The following is an 18164-nucleotide window of genomic DNA, read 5'->3' as shown; positions in this document are numbered from 1 at the left end:
GCAGGGATCCATGAGATCCGTGCATGTATATCAGTAGGAAGGGGTGGGAAAGTGTATTTTATGTGAAAAAAAAATTGCGTGGGGTCCCCCCTCCTAAGCATAACCAGCCTCGGGCTCTTTGAGCCGATCCTGGTTGCAGAAATATGGGGAAAAAAATGACAGGGGTTCCCCCATATTTAAGCAACCAGCATCGGGCTCTGCGCCTGGTCCTGGTCCCAAAAATACGGGGGACAAAAAGAGTAGGGGTCCCCCGTATTTTTAAAACCAGCACCGGGCTCCACTAGCTGGACAGATAATGCCACAGCCGGGGGTCACTTTTATACAGCGCCCTGCGGCCGTGGCATCAAAAATCCAACTAGTCACCCCTGGCCGGGGTACCCTGGGGGAGTGAGGACCCCTTCAATCAAGGGGTCCCCCCCCCCCAGCCACCCAAGGGCCAGGGGTGAAGCCCGAGGCTGTCCCCCCCCATCCAATGGGCTGCGGATGGGAGGGCTGATAGCCTTTGTTGTCAAATAAAATATATTGTTTTTAGTAGCAGTACTACAAGTCCCAGCAAGCCTCCCCCGCATGCTGGTACTTGGAGAACCACAAGTACCAGCATGCGGCGGAAAAACTGGCCCGCTGGTACCTGTAGTACTACCACTAAAAAAATACCCCAAAAAACACAAGACACACACACCGTGAAAGTATAATTTTATTACATACACACATACATACATACTTACCTTATGTTCTCACGCAGGTCGGTCCTCTTGTCCAGTAGAATCCAAGGGTACCTGTTGAAGAAATTCTACTCACCAGATCCATGGGTCCAGGCTCCACGGCAAACCCAGGGATAATCCACGTACTTGAATAAAACAAAAAAACGGATGCCCGACCACGAACTGAAAGGTGACCCATGTTTGCACATGGGTCACCTTTCCCCGAATGCCAGAAACCAACTTTGCCTTCTGGCTAAGTTGGTTTCTTCAGCCAATCAGGGAGTGCCACGTTGTAGCACTCTCCTGATCAGCTGTGTGCTCCTGTCTTCACTGACAGGCAGCACACGGCACTGTTACAATGTAGCGCCTATGCGCTACATTGTAACCAATGATGGGAACTTTCTGCCCTGCGGTTGACCTAAAGTGACGTCACCGCTGAGCAGAAAGATGCAAACATGGGTCACCTTTCAGTTCGTGGTCGGGCATCCGTTTTTTTGTTTTATTCAAGTACGTGGATTATCCCTGGGTTTGCCGTGGAGCCTGGACCCATGGATCTGGTGAGTAGAATTTCTTCAACAGGTACCCTTGGATTCTACTGGACAAGAGGACCGACCTGCGTGAGAACATAAGGTAAGTATGTATGTATGTGTGTATGTAATAAAATTATACTTTCACGGTGTGTGTGTCTTGTGTTTTTTTGGGTATTTTTTTAGTGGTAGTACTACAGGTACCAGCGGGCCAGTTTTTCCGCCGCATGCTTGTGGTTCTCCAAGTACCAGCATGCGGGGGAGGCTTGCTGGGACTTGTAGTACTGCTACTAAAAACAATATCTTTTATTTGACAACAAAGGCTATCAGCCCTCCCATCCGCAGCCCATTGGATGGGTGGGGACAGCCTCGGGCTTCACCCCTGGCCCTTGGGTGGCTGGGGGGGGACCCCTTGATTGAAGGGGTCCCCACTCCCCCAGGGTACCCCGGCCAGGGGTGACTAGTTGGATTTTTGATGCCACGGCCGCAGGGCGCTGTATAAAAGTGACCCCCGGCTGTGGCATTATCTGTCCAGCTAGTGGAGCCCGGTGCTGGTTTTAAAAATACGGGGGACCCCTACTCTTTTTGTCCCCCGTATTTTTGGGACCAGGACCAGGCGCAGAGCCCGATGCTGGTTGCTTAAATATGGGGGAACCCCTGTCATTTTTTTTCCCATATTTCTGCAACCAGGATCGGCTCAAAGAGCCCGAGGCTGGTTATGCTTAGGAGGGGGGACCCCACGCAATTTTTTTTTAAAATTTACATTGTTTAATTATAAAAAAAAAAAAAAAAGAACCTCAGCACGGATCACACAAATCCGGCCGAGATTGATTGTAAAAAAAAACGGTAGTGTTTTGCTAATCACTGCCGTAAAATTAGGTAAAAAAAACACGAATGACATCGACATCGGATGCAAAGAAAAACACGAATACGACAGCTTAGTAAATTAGTCGTAATCAATTCAAAAAGTTGCAGTTTTACACTGTCGATGTCATTCGTGATTGAACTTTGACCTTTTTTCGGAAATTACGAATCTTAGTAAATAAACCCCAATGAATCACGGCCGGATCTGTGAGATCCATGCTGGGGTTCATTGTGCATCTTTTTTTTTTTTTATAAAATAGTTTAAAATTAAAAAAAAATTGCGTGGAGTCCCCCCTCCTAAGCATAACCAGTCTCGGGCTCTTTGAGCCGGTCCTGGTTGAAAAAATATGGGGGAAAAATTGACAGGGGTTCCCCCATATTTAATCAACCAGAACCGGGCTCTGCGCCTGGTCCTGGTTCCAAAAATACGGGGGGACAAAAAACGTAGGGGTCCCCCGTATTTTTGAAACCAGCACCGGGTTCCACTAGTTGGACAGATAATGCCACAGCCGGGGGTCACTTTTATACAGTGCCCTGCGGCCGCGGCATTAAATACCCAACTAGTCACCCCTGGCCGGGGTACCCTGGGGGAGTGGGGACCCCTTCAATCAAGGGGTCCCCCCCCAGCCACCCAAGGGCCAGGGGTGAAGCCCAAGGCTATCCCCCCATCCAAGGGCTGCGGATGGGGGGCTGATAGCCTTTGGTAAAAGTGTTTGATATAGTTTTTAGTAGCAGTACTACAAGGCCCAGCAAGCCTCCCCCGCAAGCTGGTACTTGGAGAACCACAAGTACCAGCATGTGGCGGAAAAACAGGCCCGCTGGTACCTGTAGTACTACTACTACTAAAAAAATACCCCAATAAAGACATAACACACACACCTTGAAAGTATAACTTTAATACATACATGCACACCACCATATACACATACTTACCTATGTTCCCACGCAGGTCGGTCCTCTTCTCCATGTAGAATCCATGGTGTACCTGTTGAAAAAATTATACTCACATAATCCAGGGTAGAAGGCTCCTCTGCTGGTAATCCATTTGTAATCCATGTACTTGTTAAAATAAAAAAACGGATACCCGACCACGAACTGAAAGGGGCCCCATATTTTCACATGGGACCCCTTTCCCCGAATGCCAGGAACCCCCTCTGACTTAAGTCCAAGAAGGTTCCATCAGCCAATCATGGAGCGCCACGTTTGGCACCCTCCTGATTGGCTGTGTGCTCCTGTACTGTATGACAGGCGGCACACGGCAGTGTTACAATGTAGCGCCTATGCGATTGAAGGGGTCCCCACTCCCTTGATTGAAGGGGTCCCGACTCCCCCAGGGTACCCCGGCCAGGGGTGACTAGTTGGGTATTTAATGCCACGGCCGCAGGGCACTGTATAAAAGTGACCCCCGGCTGTGGCATTATCTGTCCAGGTAGTGGAGCCCGGTGCTGGTTTAAAAAATACGGGGGACCCCTACGCTTTTTGTCCCCCGTATTTTTGGAACCAGGACCAGGCGCAGAGCCCGGTGCTGGTTGATTAAATATGGGGGAACCCCTGTCACTTTTTCCCCCATATTTTTTCAACTAGGACCGGCTCAAAGAGCCCGAGGCTGGTTATGCTTAGGAGGGGGACCCCACGCAATTCTTTTTAAATAAAATTAACACTTTCCCACCCCTTCCCACTGATATACATGCACGGATCTCATGGATCTGTGCATGCCTATCCAATCACGGTTACATAAAAGCAGGTCTGTTTTTTTTTAAGCACTTTACTACGATTTGTAATTTTTCACGGCAGTGTTTGGTTATTTTGTGATTTGCACTTTTTAGTAAATTACCGAGTTCTACCAATTTGCTGGCATATTTGACCGATGGTGTATTCATTCGTATTTTTTTTGCAGGACTTCCAAAAAAGTACGAATGCCCTCATCAATGCCGTGATTTGAGTTTAGTAAATTCCCGAGATGACACTTTGAAGAAAAAACGGCATCTCGGTCAAAATCGGGACCTTAGTAAATATACCCCCCAGTCTGAGTTTTTATTGTCTGATGTAACCCATTACATTTGGAAAGGATCAGACGTTGAAGAGGCCTCTAGTGGAATTGAGCATACACTACCATGTCGAATGTCGACACCATATATCCCATCACACGCATAGCTGTGTGAATTGATGCCCTTTGACTGTATAGCAGCTCCTTAATCCTCGACTGTATTGTGGATATTTTGTTCAGAGGTAAAATTACTCTTGAAAGACTGAAATCCAATAAAGCCCCCAAGTGCGTCATCCGTTGTGATGGAACCAGGGACGACGTTGCTCAAGTTATGAGCAACCGTGTCTCTGTAAACAAGCTATTGTCTGTTGCAGATGACAATGAAGCAATTCCTGAGATTGCACCAGAATTAATAAATCGTCGTGGGATTGAAAAATCCTTATCCCCTGTAGACGGAGATAAGTCGCCATTACCACCATATTTTTGGTGAACACTCTCGGCCATTCCAAATGGTAGGGCCTGAAACTGAAAGTGTTGCTGGAGGATAGCAAACCTGAGATAGAACTGTTAGGACTGTGCTATAGGAACATGCAGGTAAGCATCCGGAATATCCAAGGATAACATAAAATCCTCCAGCTCCTTGGCCATAATAATGAACCAAACGTAAAGTCTCCATATGAAATGGAGGCACCCAAATGTACTTGTTCAGCACCTTGAGATTGAGTATGGGCCGGAACGACCCATTTGGCTTCTGAACTAGAAACAATTTTGAATAGAAACCTTGTCCTTCTTGAGCAGGAGGAACTGGGATTATCCCTCCTGACTGAAGCAACCTCTGAACTGCCTCTTGTAAGGCCCTGGCCTTTGTTTCTACTGAAGACGGGCTGGTACAAAAGAACCTTTGTGGAGAGTGTTTCTTGAAGGCAAACGCATAACCGTGAGATACCGCTTCTTGCACCCAGGCATCTGTGGTGGACTGCTGCCAGATCTGTGCAAAATGATGAAGTCTGCCTCCCACCCTGGGGTCCTTCTGGGAGCCCAGTGCTTTTAAGTCTTTGCAGACTTGTCTGAATGGGACGGTTTTCCGTAACCTTTTCCTTTCGCCTTTCCTTGGGTCCGAAAGAACCGAAAAATTAGGTTTAGACTTGTAAGTAGAAGGAAACTTCACTTTCTTAAGAGTCTTCTTCCGACTCCAAAATTCTTTACCAAAAAGAATATCTCCAGTAAAGGGCAACAGAACCTTCTTGGACTCTGAGCCCGCCTTCCATGTACGTAGCCAGACTGCTCTCCGAGCTGTTACTGCTGAGGCTTATGCTTGAGAGGCAATAGTATCCATGTCCAAGGCTGCTTCTTCCATAAACATAGCCGTCTGTTTAATATGTGCAATATGGGATTTTTGCTCTCTAGATGCCAATGAGAGATCATCCTCCAATGCATCAGCCCAAGCTGCCACTGCTATTGCCATCCAGGCTGAAGCCATGGCTGGTCTTACAATTGCCCCAGACAAGGAGAATGTTTTTTTTTAAAACGTCTATTTTTCAGTAACATAATTTAATGATGTTGAAGGCAGAGGTAATGTAGATTTTCGCACCAATCTAATGACGTGCATATCTACTTTGGGAGCCACCTCCCTTTTTAAACAGTCCCCAGCTGAAGGAGGATAATGAGAATTCCATTTCTTTGGAATTCTAAACTTCTTACTGGGTGTGACCCAAGCCTCTTGCATAATCTCCGCCAGCTGTTCTGACCCCAGAAACTCAGTTCTGACTGTTTTAGGATGTTTAAACACAGGAGCTTTGGATTTTAACAAATGCTCTGTTGCCTCCACTAAGGGTAGAATGGCTTTCACAGCACTAATTAGCTCAGGTATAACCACAGAGCTGGGACCTTCATCCTCGTCTCTGTATGCAGACTGTGAAAATGTAGTTTCATGTTACCTTCCACATGCCTTTCAGCCAGTTTTTCTTGAAAGACTGCAGATTCCTGGACTGGATGTGATAAAACCCAGGGGGAATGTTGCATGTAAGAGTTAATAGGGTAACCTATCCCTGGTATACGAGCTGGCATTATCCGCTCAGTAATACTGGATAATGTCTGTGCAAAAGAAGCCCATCGGGGTTCAATTTGAACCTGTGCCTGCCTTATGATCCCTGTGGCCTAGCGCTGGTGCACCCGAGGTGGCAGCCAAATCAGTAGCCTCCATCCCGAAAACAGTGCGTCTGTATCTCACGTCTCCTCCGTTAGGCAGAATTAACGCCTTACCTTCTTCCCGTGCTTCGGCCACAGCCTGGTAACGTCAGCTGGACTTGCTAGTACATCCTACACAGATGACCGCCAGAACAGCACTGTACCCGTGGGTAAGCGTTGTCGTGACCCAGCAAGTAGTTGTTGAAGCGACTCTTTCTAAGGTGGGGTGTAAGACGCTTTTTAGAAAACTCGCTCAAAAAAACCTAAGACTACAAATATAAATTAAACAAGCTTATGACTGTCAAAATCAGCAGCCTAAAGATCGTGGTCCGGCTCCTGTCTCACCAACAAAAAAACTGAATTGTCCGAGTCAGGAGACTGGCCTGTTGCATTCTGGGAGGCTGAAAAGCTTTTGATCATTGGTGCCAATCCGCTGACGATACCTCATATCCCAATGTATATCCTGTGGATACTACTGTGGACCCTGCAGGAGAAAACATAGGTACCACACAGTGACATGATGTGAGGGGGAGAAAAGGAGTATAATAGAGGCTGATGGCTCCTGATGTATGAGATATACCAGAGAGTGTGGGGAGGAGACTGGTCAGATCTCTGGTCTGGTAACACACAGTGACATGATGTGAGGAGGAGAGCAGGAGTATAATAGGGGCTGATGGCTCCTGATGTATGAGATATACCAGAGAGTGTGGGGAGGAGACTGGTCAGATCTCTGGGCTGGTAACACAGTGACATGATGTGAGGGGGAGAGCAGGAGTATAATAGGGGCTGATGGCTCCTGACTTCCCCACTGGAAAAAATAAGAATTTACTCACCGGTAATTCTATTTCTCGTAGTCCGTATTGGATGCTGGGGACTCCGTAAGGACCATGGGGAATAGATGGGCTCCGCAGGAGACTGGGCACTCTAAGAAATATTTAGGACTACCTGGTGTGCACTGGCTCCTCCCCCTATGACCCTCCTCCAAGCCTCAGTTAGGACACTGTGCCCGGAAGAGCTAACACAATAAGGAAGGATTTTGAATCCCGGGTAAGACTCATACCAGCCACACCAATCACACCATATAACTCGTGATAGGAACCCCGGTTAACAGTATGATAACAATGGAGCCTCTGAACAGATGGCTCGCAATAACAACCCGATTTGTGTAACAAAAACTATGTACAAGTATTGCAGACATTCCGCACTTGGGATGGGCGCCCAGCATCCACTACGGACTACGAGAAATAGGATTACCGGTGAGTAAATTCTTATTTTCTCTGACGTCCTAGTGGATGCTGGGGACTCCGTAAGGACCATGGGGATTATACCAAAGCTCCCAAACGGGCGGGAGAGTGCGGATGACTCTGCAGCACCGAGTGAGAGAACTCCAGGTCCTCCTCAGCCAGGGTATCAAATTTATAGAATTTTGCAAACGTGTTTGCCCCTGACCAAGTAGCAGCTCGGCAAAGTTGTAAAGCCGAGACCCCTCGGGCAGCTGCCCAAGATGAGCCCACCTTCCTTGTGATATGGGCTTTTACAGATTTAGGCTGCGGTAATCCCACCGCAGAATGCGCCAGCTGAATAGTGCTACAAATCCAGCGTGCGATAGTCTGCTTAGAAGCAGGTGCACCTAACTTGTTGGGTACATAGAGAATAAACAGCGAGTCAGTTTTTCTCACTCCAGCTGTCCTGGAAACATAAAGTTTCAGGGCCCTGACTACGTCCAGTAACTTGGAATCCTCCAAGTCCCTTGTAGCCGCAGGCACCACAATAGGTTGGTTCAAGTGAAAAGCTGAGACCACCTTCGGGAGAAACTGAGGACGAGTCCTCAACTCTGCCCTATCCATATGGAAAATCAGAAAGGGGCTTTTACAGGACAAAGCCGCCAATTCTGACAAACGTCTGGCAGAAGCCAGAGCCAACAACATAACCACTTTCCACGTGAGATATTTTAAATCCACAGTCTTAAGTGGCTCAAATCAATGTGATTTTAGAAACTCCAAAACCACATTGAGATCCCAAGGTGCCACTGGGGGCACAAAAGGAGGCTGAATATGCAGAACTCCCTTGACAAGGGTCTGAACTTCAGGCAGTGAAGCCAGTTCTTTCTGGAAGAAAATCGACAGGGCCGAGATCTGGACTTTAATAGACCCCAATTTGAGGCCCAAATTCACACCTGCTTGCAGGAAATGTAGGAATCGACCCAGCTGAAATTCCTCCGTTGGGGCCTTCTTGGCCTCACACCAAGCAACATATTTCCGCCTTGCGAAAGAGAATCATCATTTCGGCCATTACCTTGGTAAAGACCCTCGGTGCCGTGGACAACCCAAACGGCAGCGTCTGGAACCGATAGTGACAGTCCTGTACCACAAATCTGAGGTACTCCTGGTGAGGAGGGTAAATGGGGACATGCATGTATGCATCCTTGATGTCCAGGGAGACCATGTAATCCCCCTCGTCCAGGCTCGCAATAACCGCCCTGAGCGATTCCATCTTGAACTTGAACCTTTTGATATAAGTGTTCAAGGATTTTAGATTTAAGATGGGTCTCACCGAACAGTCCGGTTTCGGTACCACAAACATTGTGGAATAGTAACCCTTTCCTTGCTGAAGGAGGGGTACCTTGACAATCACTTGTTGTGAATACAGTTTTTGAATAGCCACCAACACTGCCTCCCTGGCAGAGGAAGTTGCCGGTAAGGCAGATTTTAGGAAACGGCGGGGGGGGGGGGGGGGGGGACACGTCTCGAATCCAGCCTGTACCCCGAAGTACTACCTGAAGGACCCAGGGATCCACCTGTGAGAGAGCCCACTGTGCGCTGAAATTTCTGAGACGGGCCCCACCGTACCCGGGTCCGCCTGAGCAGCCCCAGCGTCATGCTGTGGACTTACCGGACGCAGGGGAGGACTTCTGCTCTTGGGAACTAGCTGTGTGTTGCAGCTTTTTTCCTCTACCTCTGCCTCTCGGCAGAAAGGATGAGCCTCTAGCCCTCTTGCCTTTTTGTGGCCGAAAGGACTGTACCTGATAATACGGTGCTTTCTTTTGCTGTGGGGCAGCCTGTGGCAAAAAGGTCGATTTCCCAGCAGTAGCTGTGGACACGAGGTCCGAAAGACCATCCCCAAACAGTTTCACCCCCTTATAGGGTAAAACCTCCATGTGCCGCTTTGAGTCGGCATCGCCAGACCATTGCCGAGTCCATAACCCCCTTCTGGCGGCAATGGACATAGCGCTTATTCTTGATGCCAGCCGGCAAATATCCCTCTGTGCATCACGCATGTATAGGACTGCATCTTTTATATGCTCAATCGTCAGCAAAATATTGTCCCTATCCATGTTATCAATATTATCCGACAGGGAATCTGACCAAGCCGCAGCAGCACTGCACATCCAAGCTGATGCAATCGCTGGTCGCAATATAATGCCCGTGTGTGTGTATATAGCTTTTAGGGTAGCTTCCTGCTTTCTATCAGCAGGTTCCTTCAGGGTGGCCGTATCCGGAGACGGTAGTGCCACCTTCTTTGATAAGCGTGTCAGCGCTTTATCTACCCTAGGGGGTGTTTCCCAACGTGACCTATCCTCTAGCGGGAAAGGGTACGCTGCCAATAACCGTTTTGAAATGATCAATTTCTTATCTGGGGAAGTCCACGCTTCCTCACACACCTCATTTAATTCTTCAGATGCAGGAAAAACTACTGGTAGTTTTTTCTCACCAAACATAATACCCTTTTTTGTGGTACCTGGGGTATTATCAGAAATGTGTAAAACATTTTTCATTGCCTCAATCATGTAACGGGTGGACCTATTGGAGGGTACACTAGTCTCATCATCGTCGACACTGGAGTCGGTATCCGTGTCGACGTCTGTATCTGTCACCTGAGGTAGCGGGCGTTTTAAAGCCCCTGATGACATTTGAGACGCTGGAACAGGCACAAGCTGAGTAGCCGGCTGTCCTATGTCGTCAAACCTTTTGTGCAAGGAGTTGACACTTTCACGCAATTCCTTCCATAAGTCCAACCACACAGGTGTCGATCCCTCAGGGGGTGACATCACATTCACAGGCATTTGCTCCACCTCCATATCATTTTCCTCCTCATACATGTCGACACAGCAGTACCGACACCCAGCAGACACACAGGAAATGCTCTTACAGAGGACAGGACCCCACAAAGCCCTTTGGGGAGACAGAGGGAGAGTATGCCAGCACACACCAGAGCGCTATATATCACAGGGACCACCTTCTTGCTTCTCGCTCTGTAAGGGGGACGGTGGCGCGGCTCCAGGAATGGACAACGAGGTCGGGTCCTGTGTTCGATCCCTCTGGAGCTAATGGTGTCCAGTAGCCTAAGAAGCCCAAGCTACCACCACTTAGGTAGGTTCGCTTCTTCTCCCCTTAGTCCCTCGATGCAGTGAGCCTGTTGCCAGCAGGTCTCACTGAAAATAAAAAAACCTAACAAACACTTTCTTCCTAGGAGCTCAGTAGAGCCCCTATTGTGCATCCAGCTCGGCCGGGCACAGAAATCTAACTGAGGCTTGGAGGAGGGTCATAGGGGGAGGAGCCAGTGCACACCAGGTAGTCCTAAATCTTTCTTAGAGTGCCCAGTCTCCTGCGGAGCCCGTCTATTACCCATGGTCCTTACGGAGTCCCCAGCATCCACTAGGACGTCAGAGAAAATAAGAATTTACTTACCGATAATTCTATTTCTCGGAGTCCGTAGTGGATGCTGGGGTTCCTGAAAGGACCATGGGGAATAGCGGCTCCGCAGGAGACAGGGCACAAAAGTGAAGCTTTTCCAGATCAGGTGGTGTGCACTGGCTCCTCCCCCTATGACCCTCCTCCAGACTCCAGTTAGGTACTGTGCCCGGACGAGCGTACACAATAAGGGAGGATTTTGAATCCCGGTAAGACTCATACCAGCCACACCAATCACACCGTACAACTTGTGATCTAAACCCAGTTAACAGTATGATAACAGAGGAGCCTCTGAAAGATGGCTCCCTAAACAATAACCCGAATTAGTTAACAATAACTATGTACAAGTATTGCAGACAATCCGCACTTGGGATGGGCGCCCAGCATCCACTACGGACTACGAGAAATAGAATTATCGGTAAGTAAATTCTTATTTTCTCTATCGTCCTAGTGGATGCTGGGGTTCCTGAAAGGACCATGGGGATTATACCAAAGCTCCCAAACGGGCGGGAGAGTGCGGATGACTCTGCAGCACCGAATGAGAGAACTCCAGGTCCTCTTTTGCCAGGGTATCAAATTTGTAGAATTTTACAAACGTGTTTTCCCCCGACCACGTAGCTGCTTGGCAGAGTTGTAATGCCGAGACCCCTCGGGCAGCCGCCCAAGATGAGCCCACCTTCCTTGTGGAATGGGCCTTAACAGATTTAGGCTGTGGCAGGCCTGCCACAGAATGTGCAAGTTGAATTGTGCTACAAATCCAACGAGCAATCGACTGCTTAGAAGCAGGAGCACCCAACTTGTTGGGTGCATACAGAATAAACAGCGTATCAGATTTTCTGACTCCAGCCGTCCTTGAAATGTATATTTTTAAAGCTCTGACAACGTCCAACAACTTGGAATCCTCCAAGTCGCTTGTAGCCGCAGGCACTACAATAGGCTGGTTCAGGTGAAACGCTGATACCACCTTAGGAAGGAAGTGCGGACGCGTCCGCAGTTCTGCCCTATCCGAATGGAAAATTAGATAAGGGCTTTTATAAGATAAAGCCGCCAGTTCAGATACTCTCCTGGCTGAAGCCAGGGCCAGTAGCATGGTCACTTTCCATGTGAGATATTTCAAATCCACCTTTTTCAGTGGTTCAAACCAATGGGATTTGAGGAAATCTAAAACTACATTTAGATCCCACGGTGCCACCGGAGGCACCACAGGAGGCTGTATATGCAGTACTCCTTTAACAAAAGTCTGGACCTCAGGAACTGAGGCCCATTCTTTTTGGAAGAATATTGACAGGGCCGAAATTTGAACCTTAATAGATCCCAATTTGAGACCCATAGACAATCCTGATTGCAGGAAATGTAGGAATCGACCCAGTTGAAATTCCTCCGTCGGAGCACTCCGATCCTCGCACCACGCAACATATTTCCGCCAAATGCGGTGATAATGCTTCGCGGTAACTTCCTTTCTTGCTTTTATCAAAGTAGGAATGACTTCTTCCGGAATGCCTTTTCCCTTTAGGATCCGGCGTTCAACCGCCATGCCGTCAAACGCAGCCGCGGTAAGTCTTGAAATAGACAGGGACCCTGCTGCAGCAGGTCCCTTCTCAGAGGTAGAGGCCACGGATCGCCACTAGTATCGTTCTTACTCCTCTTCGCCGTATAATCCTCAATACCTTTGGTATGAGAGGCAGAGGAGGAAACACATACACCGACTGGTACACCCAAGGTGTTACCAGCGCGTCGACAGCTATTGCCTGCGGATCTCTTGACCTGGCGCAATACCTGTCCAGTTTTTTGTTGAGGCGAGACGCCATCATGTCCACCATAGGTCTTTCCCAATGGTTTACTAGCATGTGGAAAACTTCTGGATGAAGTCCCCACTCTCCCGGGTGAAGGTCGTGTCTGCTGAGGAAGTCTGCTTCCCAGTTGTCCACTCCCGGAATGAACACTGCTGACAGTGCTATCACATGATTCTCCGCCCAGCGAAGAATCCTCGCAGCTTCTGCCATTGCACTCCTGCTTCTTGTACCGCCCTGTCTGTTTACATGGGCGACTGCCGTGATGTTGTCTGACTGGATCAACACCGGTTTTCCTTGAAGCAGAGGTTCTGCCTGGCTTAGAGCATTGTAGATTGCTCTTAGTTCCAGAATGTTTATGTGAAGAGACTTTTCCAGGCTCGTCCACACACCCTGGAAGTTTCTTCCTTGGGTGACTGCTCCCCAGCCTCTGAGGCTGGCGTCCGTGGTCACCAGGATCCAATCCTGTATGCCGAATCTGCGGCCCTCCAATAGATGAGCACTCTGCAACCACCACAAAAGAGATACCCTTGTCCTTGGCGACAGGGTTATCCGCAGGTGCATCTGAAGATGCGACCCTGACCATTTGTCCAACAGATCCCTTTGGAAAATCCTTGCGTGGAATCTGCCGAATGGAATTGCTTCGTAAGAAGCCACCATTTTTCCCAGGACTCTTGTGTATTGATGTACAGACACCTTTCCTGGTTTTAAGAGGTTCCTGACCAGGTCGGATAACTCCTTGGCTTTTTCTTCGGGTAGAAAAACCTTTTTCTGAACCGTGTCCAGAATCATCCCCAGGAACAGCAGACGAGTCGTCGGCATTAACTGGGATTTTGGAATATTCAGAATCCATCCGTGCTGTTTTAGCACCTCTTGAGATAGTGCTAATGCCATCTCTAGCTGTTCTCTGGACTTTGCCCTTATTAGGAGATCGTCCAAGTATGGGATAATTAATACGCCTTTTCTTTGAAGAAGAATCATCATCTCGGCCATTACCTTTGTAAAGATCCGAGGTGCCGTGGACAAACCAAACGGCAGCGTCTGAAACTGATAGTGACAGTTTTGTACAACGAACCTGAGGTACCCCTGGTGTGAGGGGTAAATCGGAACGTGGAGATACGCATCCTTGATGTCCAAGGATACCATAAAATCCCCTTCTTCCAGGTTCGCTATCACTGCTCTGAGTGACTCCATCTTGAACTTGAACCTCTTTATGTACAGGTTCAAGGACTTCAGATTTAGAATAGGCCTTACCGAGCCATCCGGCTTCGGTACCACAAATAGAGTGGAATAATACCCCTTCCCTTGTTGTAGAAGAGGTACCTTGACTATCACCTGCTGAGAGTACAGCTTGTGAATGGCTTCCAAAACCGTCTCCCTTTCGGAGGGGGACGTTGGTAAAGCAGACTTCAGGAAACGGCGAGGTGGATCTGTCTCTAATTCCAACCTGTACCCCTGAGATATTATCTGCAGGATCCAGGGATCTACCTGCGAGTGAGCCCACTGCGCGCTGTAATTTTTGAGACGACCGCCCACCGCCCCCGAGTCCGCTTGAGAAGCCCCAGCGTCATGCTGAGGCTTTTGTAGAAGCCGGGGAGGGCTTCTGTTCCTGGGAAGGAGCTGCCTGTTGCTGTCTCTTCCCTCGTCCTCTGCCTCGTGGCAGATATGAATATCCCTTTGCTCTCTTATTTTTAAAGGAACGAAAGGGCTGCGGTTGAAAAGTCGGTGTCTTTTTCTGTTGGGGAGTGACTTGAGGTAAAAAGGTGGATTTCCCGGCTGTAGCCGTGGCCACCAAATCTGATAGACCGACTCCAAATAACTCCTCCCCTTTATACGGCGAAACTTCCATATGCCGTTTTGAATCCGCATCGCCTGTCCACTGTCGCGTCCATAAACCTCTTCTGGCCGAAATGGACATAGCACTTACCCGTGATGCCAGTGTGCAGATATCCCTCTGTGCATCACGCATATAAAGAAATGCATCCTTTATTTGTTCTAACGACAGTAAAATATTGTCCCTATCCAGGGTATCAATATTTTCGATCAGGGACTCTGACCAAACTACCCCAGCACTGCACATCCAGGCAGTCGCTATAGCTGGTCGTAGTATAACACCTGCATGTGTGTATATACTCTTTTGGATATTTTCCAGCCTCCTATCTGCTGGATCTTTAAGTGCGGCCGTCTCAGGAGAGGGTAACGCCACTTGTTTAGATAAGCGTGTGAGCGCCTTGTCCACCCTAGAAGGTGTTTCCCAGCGCGCCCTAACCTCTGGCGGGAAAGGGTATAATGCCAATAACTTCTTTGAAATTAGCACCTTTTTATCGGGGGCAACCCACGCTTCATCACACACGTCATTTAATTCTTCTGATTCAGGAAAAACTATAGGTAGTTTTTTCACACCCCACATAATACCCTGTTTAGTGGTACCTGTAGTATCAGCTAAGTGTAACGCCTCCTTCATTGCCAAAATCATATAACGTGTGGCCCTACTGGAAAATACGGTTGATTCGTCACCGTCACCACTGGAATCAGTGCCTGTGTCTGGGTCTGTGTCGACCGACTGAGGCAAAGGGCGTTTTACAGTCCCTGACGGTGTTTGAGGCGCCTGGACAGGCACTAATTGATTGTCCGGCCGCCTCATGTCGTCAAACGACTGCTTAAGCGAGTTGACGCTATCCCGTAATTCCACAAATAATGGCATCCATTCTGGTGTCGACCCCTAGGAGGTGACATCCCCATATTTGGCAATTGCTCCGCCTCCACACCAATATCGTCCTCATACATGTCGACACACACGTACCGACACACAGCAGACACACAGGGAATGCTCTTTAACGAAGACAGGACCCACTAGCCCTTTGGGGAGACAGAGGGAGAGTCTGCCAGCACACACCAAAAGCGCTATATATGACAGGGATAGCCTTATAATAAGTGCTCCCTTATAGCTGCTTTATATATCAAATATTGCCACTATATTTGCCCCCCCTCTCTGTTTTACCCTGTTTCTGTAGTGCAGTGCAGGGGAGAGACCTGGGAGCCGTCCTGACCAGCGGAGTTGTGAGAGGAAATGGCGCCGTGTGCTGAGGAGATAGGCCCCGCCCCTTTTTCGGCGGGCTCGTCTCCCGCTATTTAGTGAATCCAGGCAGGGGTTAAATATCTCCATATAGCCTCTGGGGGCTATATGTGAGGTATTTTTAGCCTTTATATATGTTTACATTTGCCTCCCAGAGCGCCCCCCCCCAGCGCCCTGCACCCTCAGTGACTGCGTGTGAAGTGTGCTGAGGGGAAAATGGCGCACAGCTGCAGTGCTGTGCGCTACCTTTAGAAGACTGCAAGAGTCTTCAGCCGCCGATTCTGGACCTCTTCTTACTTCAGCATCTGCAAGGGGGCCGGCGGCGCGGCTCCGGTGACCATCCAGGCTGTACCTGTGATCGTCCCTCTGGAGCTGATGTCCAGTAGCCAAGAAGCCAATCCATCCTGCACGCAGGTGAGTTCACTTCTTCTCCCCTCAGTCCCTCGTTGCAGTGATCCTGTTGCCAGCAGGACTCACTGTAAAATAAAAAACCTAAGCTAAACTTTTTCTAAGCAGCTCTTTAGGAGAGCCACCCAGATTGCACCCTTCTCGGCCGGGCACAAAAATCTAACTGGAGTCTAGAGGAGGGTCATAGGGGGAGGAGCCAGTGCACACCACCTGATCTGGAAAAGCTTTACTTTTGTGCCCTGTCTCCTGCGGAGCCGCTATTCCCCATGGTCCTTTCAGGAACCCCAGCATCCACTAGGACGATAGAGAAATAAATATTCAGCATTAGTTTGTACTGACAGAGGAGGGTGTAGTATAAGAGATTGCTGTAGTGACTGAGGAAGGAGAATATGTGACTCTTTTCTGTAATAAGTGTTTATTACTCACCTGTGCTGATATCTGTAGGGATTTCCTCCTCCTTACACTGCTGATCACCCCTCACATACGTCTCTTCTTCTCCCTCTATATCTTCTGCCTTCATATCAGTCACATACGTCTCTTCTTCTCCCTCTGTATCTTCTGCCTTTATATCAGTCACATACGTCTCTTCTTCTCCCTCTATATCTTCTGCCTTTATATCAGTCACATACGTCTCTTCTTCTCCCTCTATATCTTCTGCCTTTATATCAGACACATACGTCTCTTTTTCTCCCTCTGTATCTTCTGCCTTTATATCAGTCACATACGTCTCTTCTTCTCCCTCTATATCTTCTGCCTTCATATCAATCACATACGTCTCTTCTTCTCCCTCTGTATCTTCTGCCTTTATATCAGTCACATACGTCTCTTCTTCTCCCTCTATATCTTCTGCCTTTATATCAGTCACATACGTCTCTACTTCTCCCTCTGTATCTTCTGCCTTTATATCAGTCACATACGTCTCTTCTTCTCCCTCTATATCTTCTGCCTTTATATCAGACACATACGTCTCTTTTTCTCCCTCTATATCTTCTGCCTTCATATCAGTCACATACGTCTCTTCTTCTCCCTCTATATCTTCTGCCTTTATATCAGTCACATACGTCTCTTCTTCTCCCTCTGTATCTTCTGCCTTTATATCAGTCACATACGTCTCTTCTTCTCCGCCTATATCTTCTTCCTTTATATCAGACAGATGTTCTACCTAAAAAAACACCAAAAAACAAACATACAACACTATAATGACATTTGCATACAGTCTAATTAAACTGAGGTGAAACAGCATAATATCAGTGTATAAGACACACAGCTTCTCTACAGATCATACAGTGACAGTCACTTTGGTATATTGGGGAGACCCTAAATCCCACCTACCTGATCCTCCTGTGGGGTCCTGTGATTCTCCTCTGTACAGTCCTGGGAATACAGAGGACGGGGACATCTCTCTGGGGTATCTCTGTTACTGGGCCCATCTGTAGGAGACACACAGTGACTGAGTACAGTGTATATATGTGATTATCAGATGAGTGTATATAGGGGCCCCCATACCTGCTCTCCCCTGTACAATACATGACAGTCTCCTTTTACCCAGTGATGTGAGGGGCCGGTGATTCTCCATCATCACGTCCTTGTACAGACCCCTGTGTTCCTCTATATACTCCCCCTCCTGCATGGAGACATAGACAGTAACATCCTGACACCTTATAGGAACCTGAAACACACAGTGATACAGTCATCACCCAGGCACATCCCCTGGTGTTACTGTATAATGCCCCATTCCCAGCAGTTACCTCTCCAGTCATCACCCAGACACGTCCCCTGGTGTTACTGTATAATGTCCCATTCCCAGCAGTCACCTCTCCAGTCATCACTCAGACACATCCCCTGGTGGTACTGTACAATGTACCATTGCCAGTAGTCACCACCCAAACACATCACCTGGTGTTACTGTATAATGTACCATTCCCAGCAGTCA

At 48.3% G+C, this 18164-nt stretch overlaps 1 protein-coding gene across 1 annotated transcript in view; it reads right to left on the bottom strand.

The window, feature by feature from the left end:
* Nucleotides 1-18164, bottom strand: part of LOC134984222 (zinc finger protein ZFP2-like) — a 67991-nt gene that overhangs the window by 18056 nt on the left and 31771 nt on the right. Inside the window, exons 3-5 of the mRNA XM_063949853.1 lie at nucleotides 17738-17900; nucleotides 17564-17661; nucleotides 16658-17393 (exon numbers count right to left, since the gene is read on the bottom strand). Of these exons, the coding sequence (XP_063805923.1) occupies nucleotides 16658-17393; nucleotides 17564-17661; nucleotides 17738-17900 (997 nt within the window). The remainder of the gene's footprint in view (nucleotides 1-16657; nucleotides 17394-17563; nucleotides 17662-17737; nucleotides 17901-18164) is intronic.

This window comes from Pseudophryne corroboree (genome assembly GCF_028390025.1).
Source record: "Pseudophryne corroboree isolate aPseCor3 chromosome 3 unlocalized genomic scaffold, aPseCor3.hap2 SUPER_3_unloc_40, whole genome shotgun sequence".
NCBI classification, from domain to species: domain Eukaryota; kingdom Metazoa; phylum Chordata; class Amphibia; order Anura; family Myobatrachidae; genus Pseudophryne; species Pseudophryne corroboree.
This window is presented reverse-complemented; position numbering and strand designations above follow the sequence as displayed.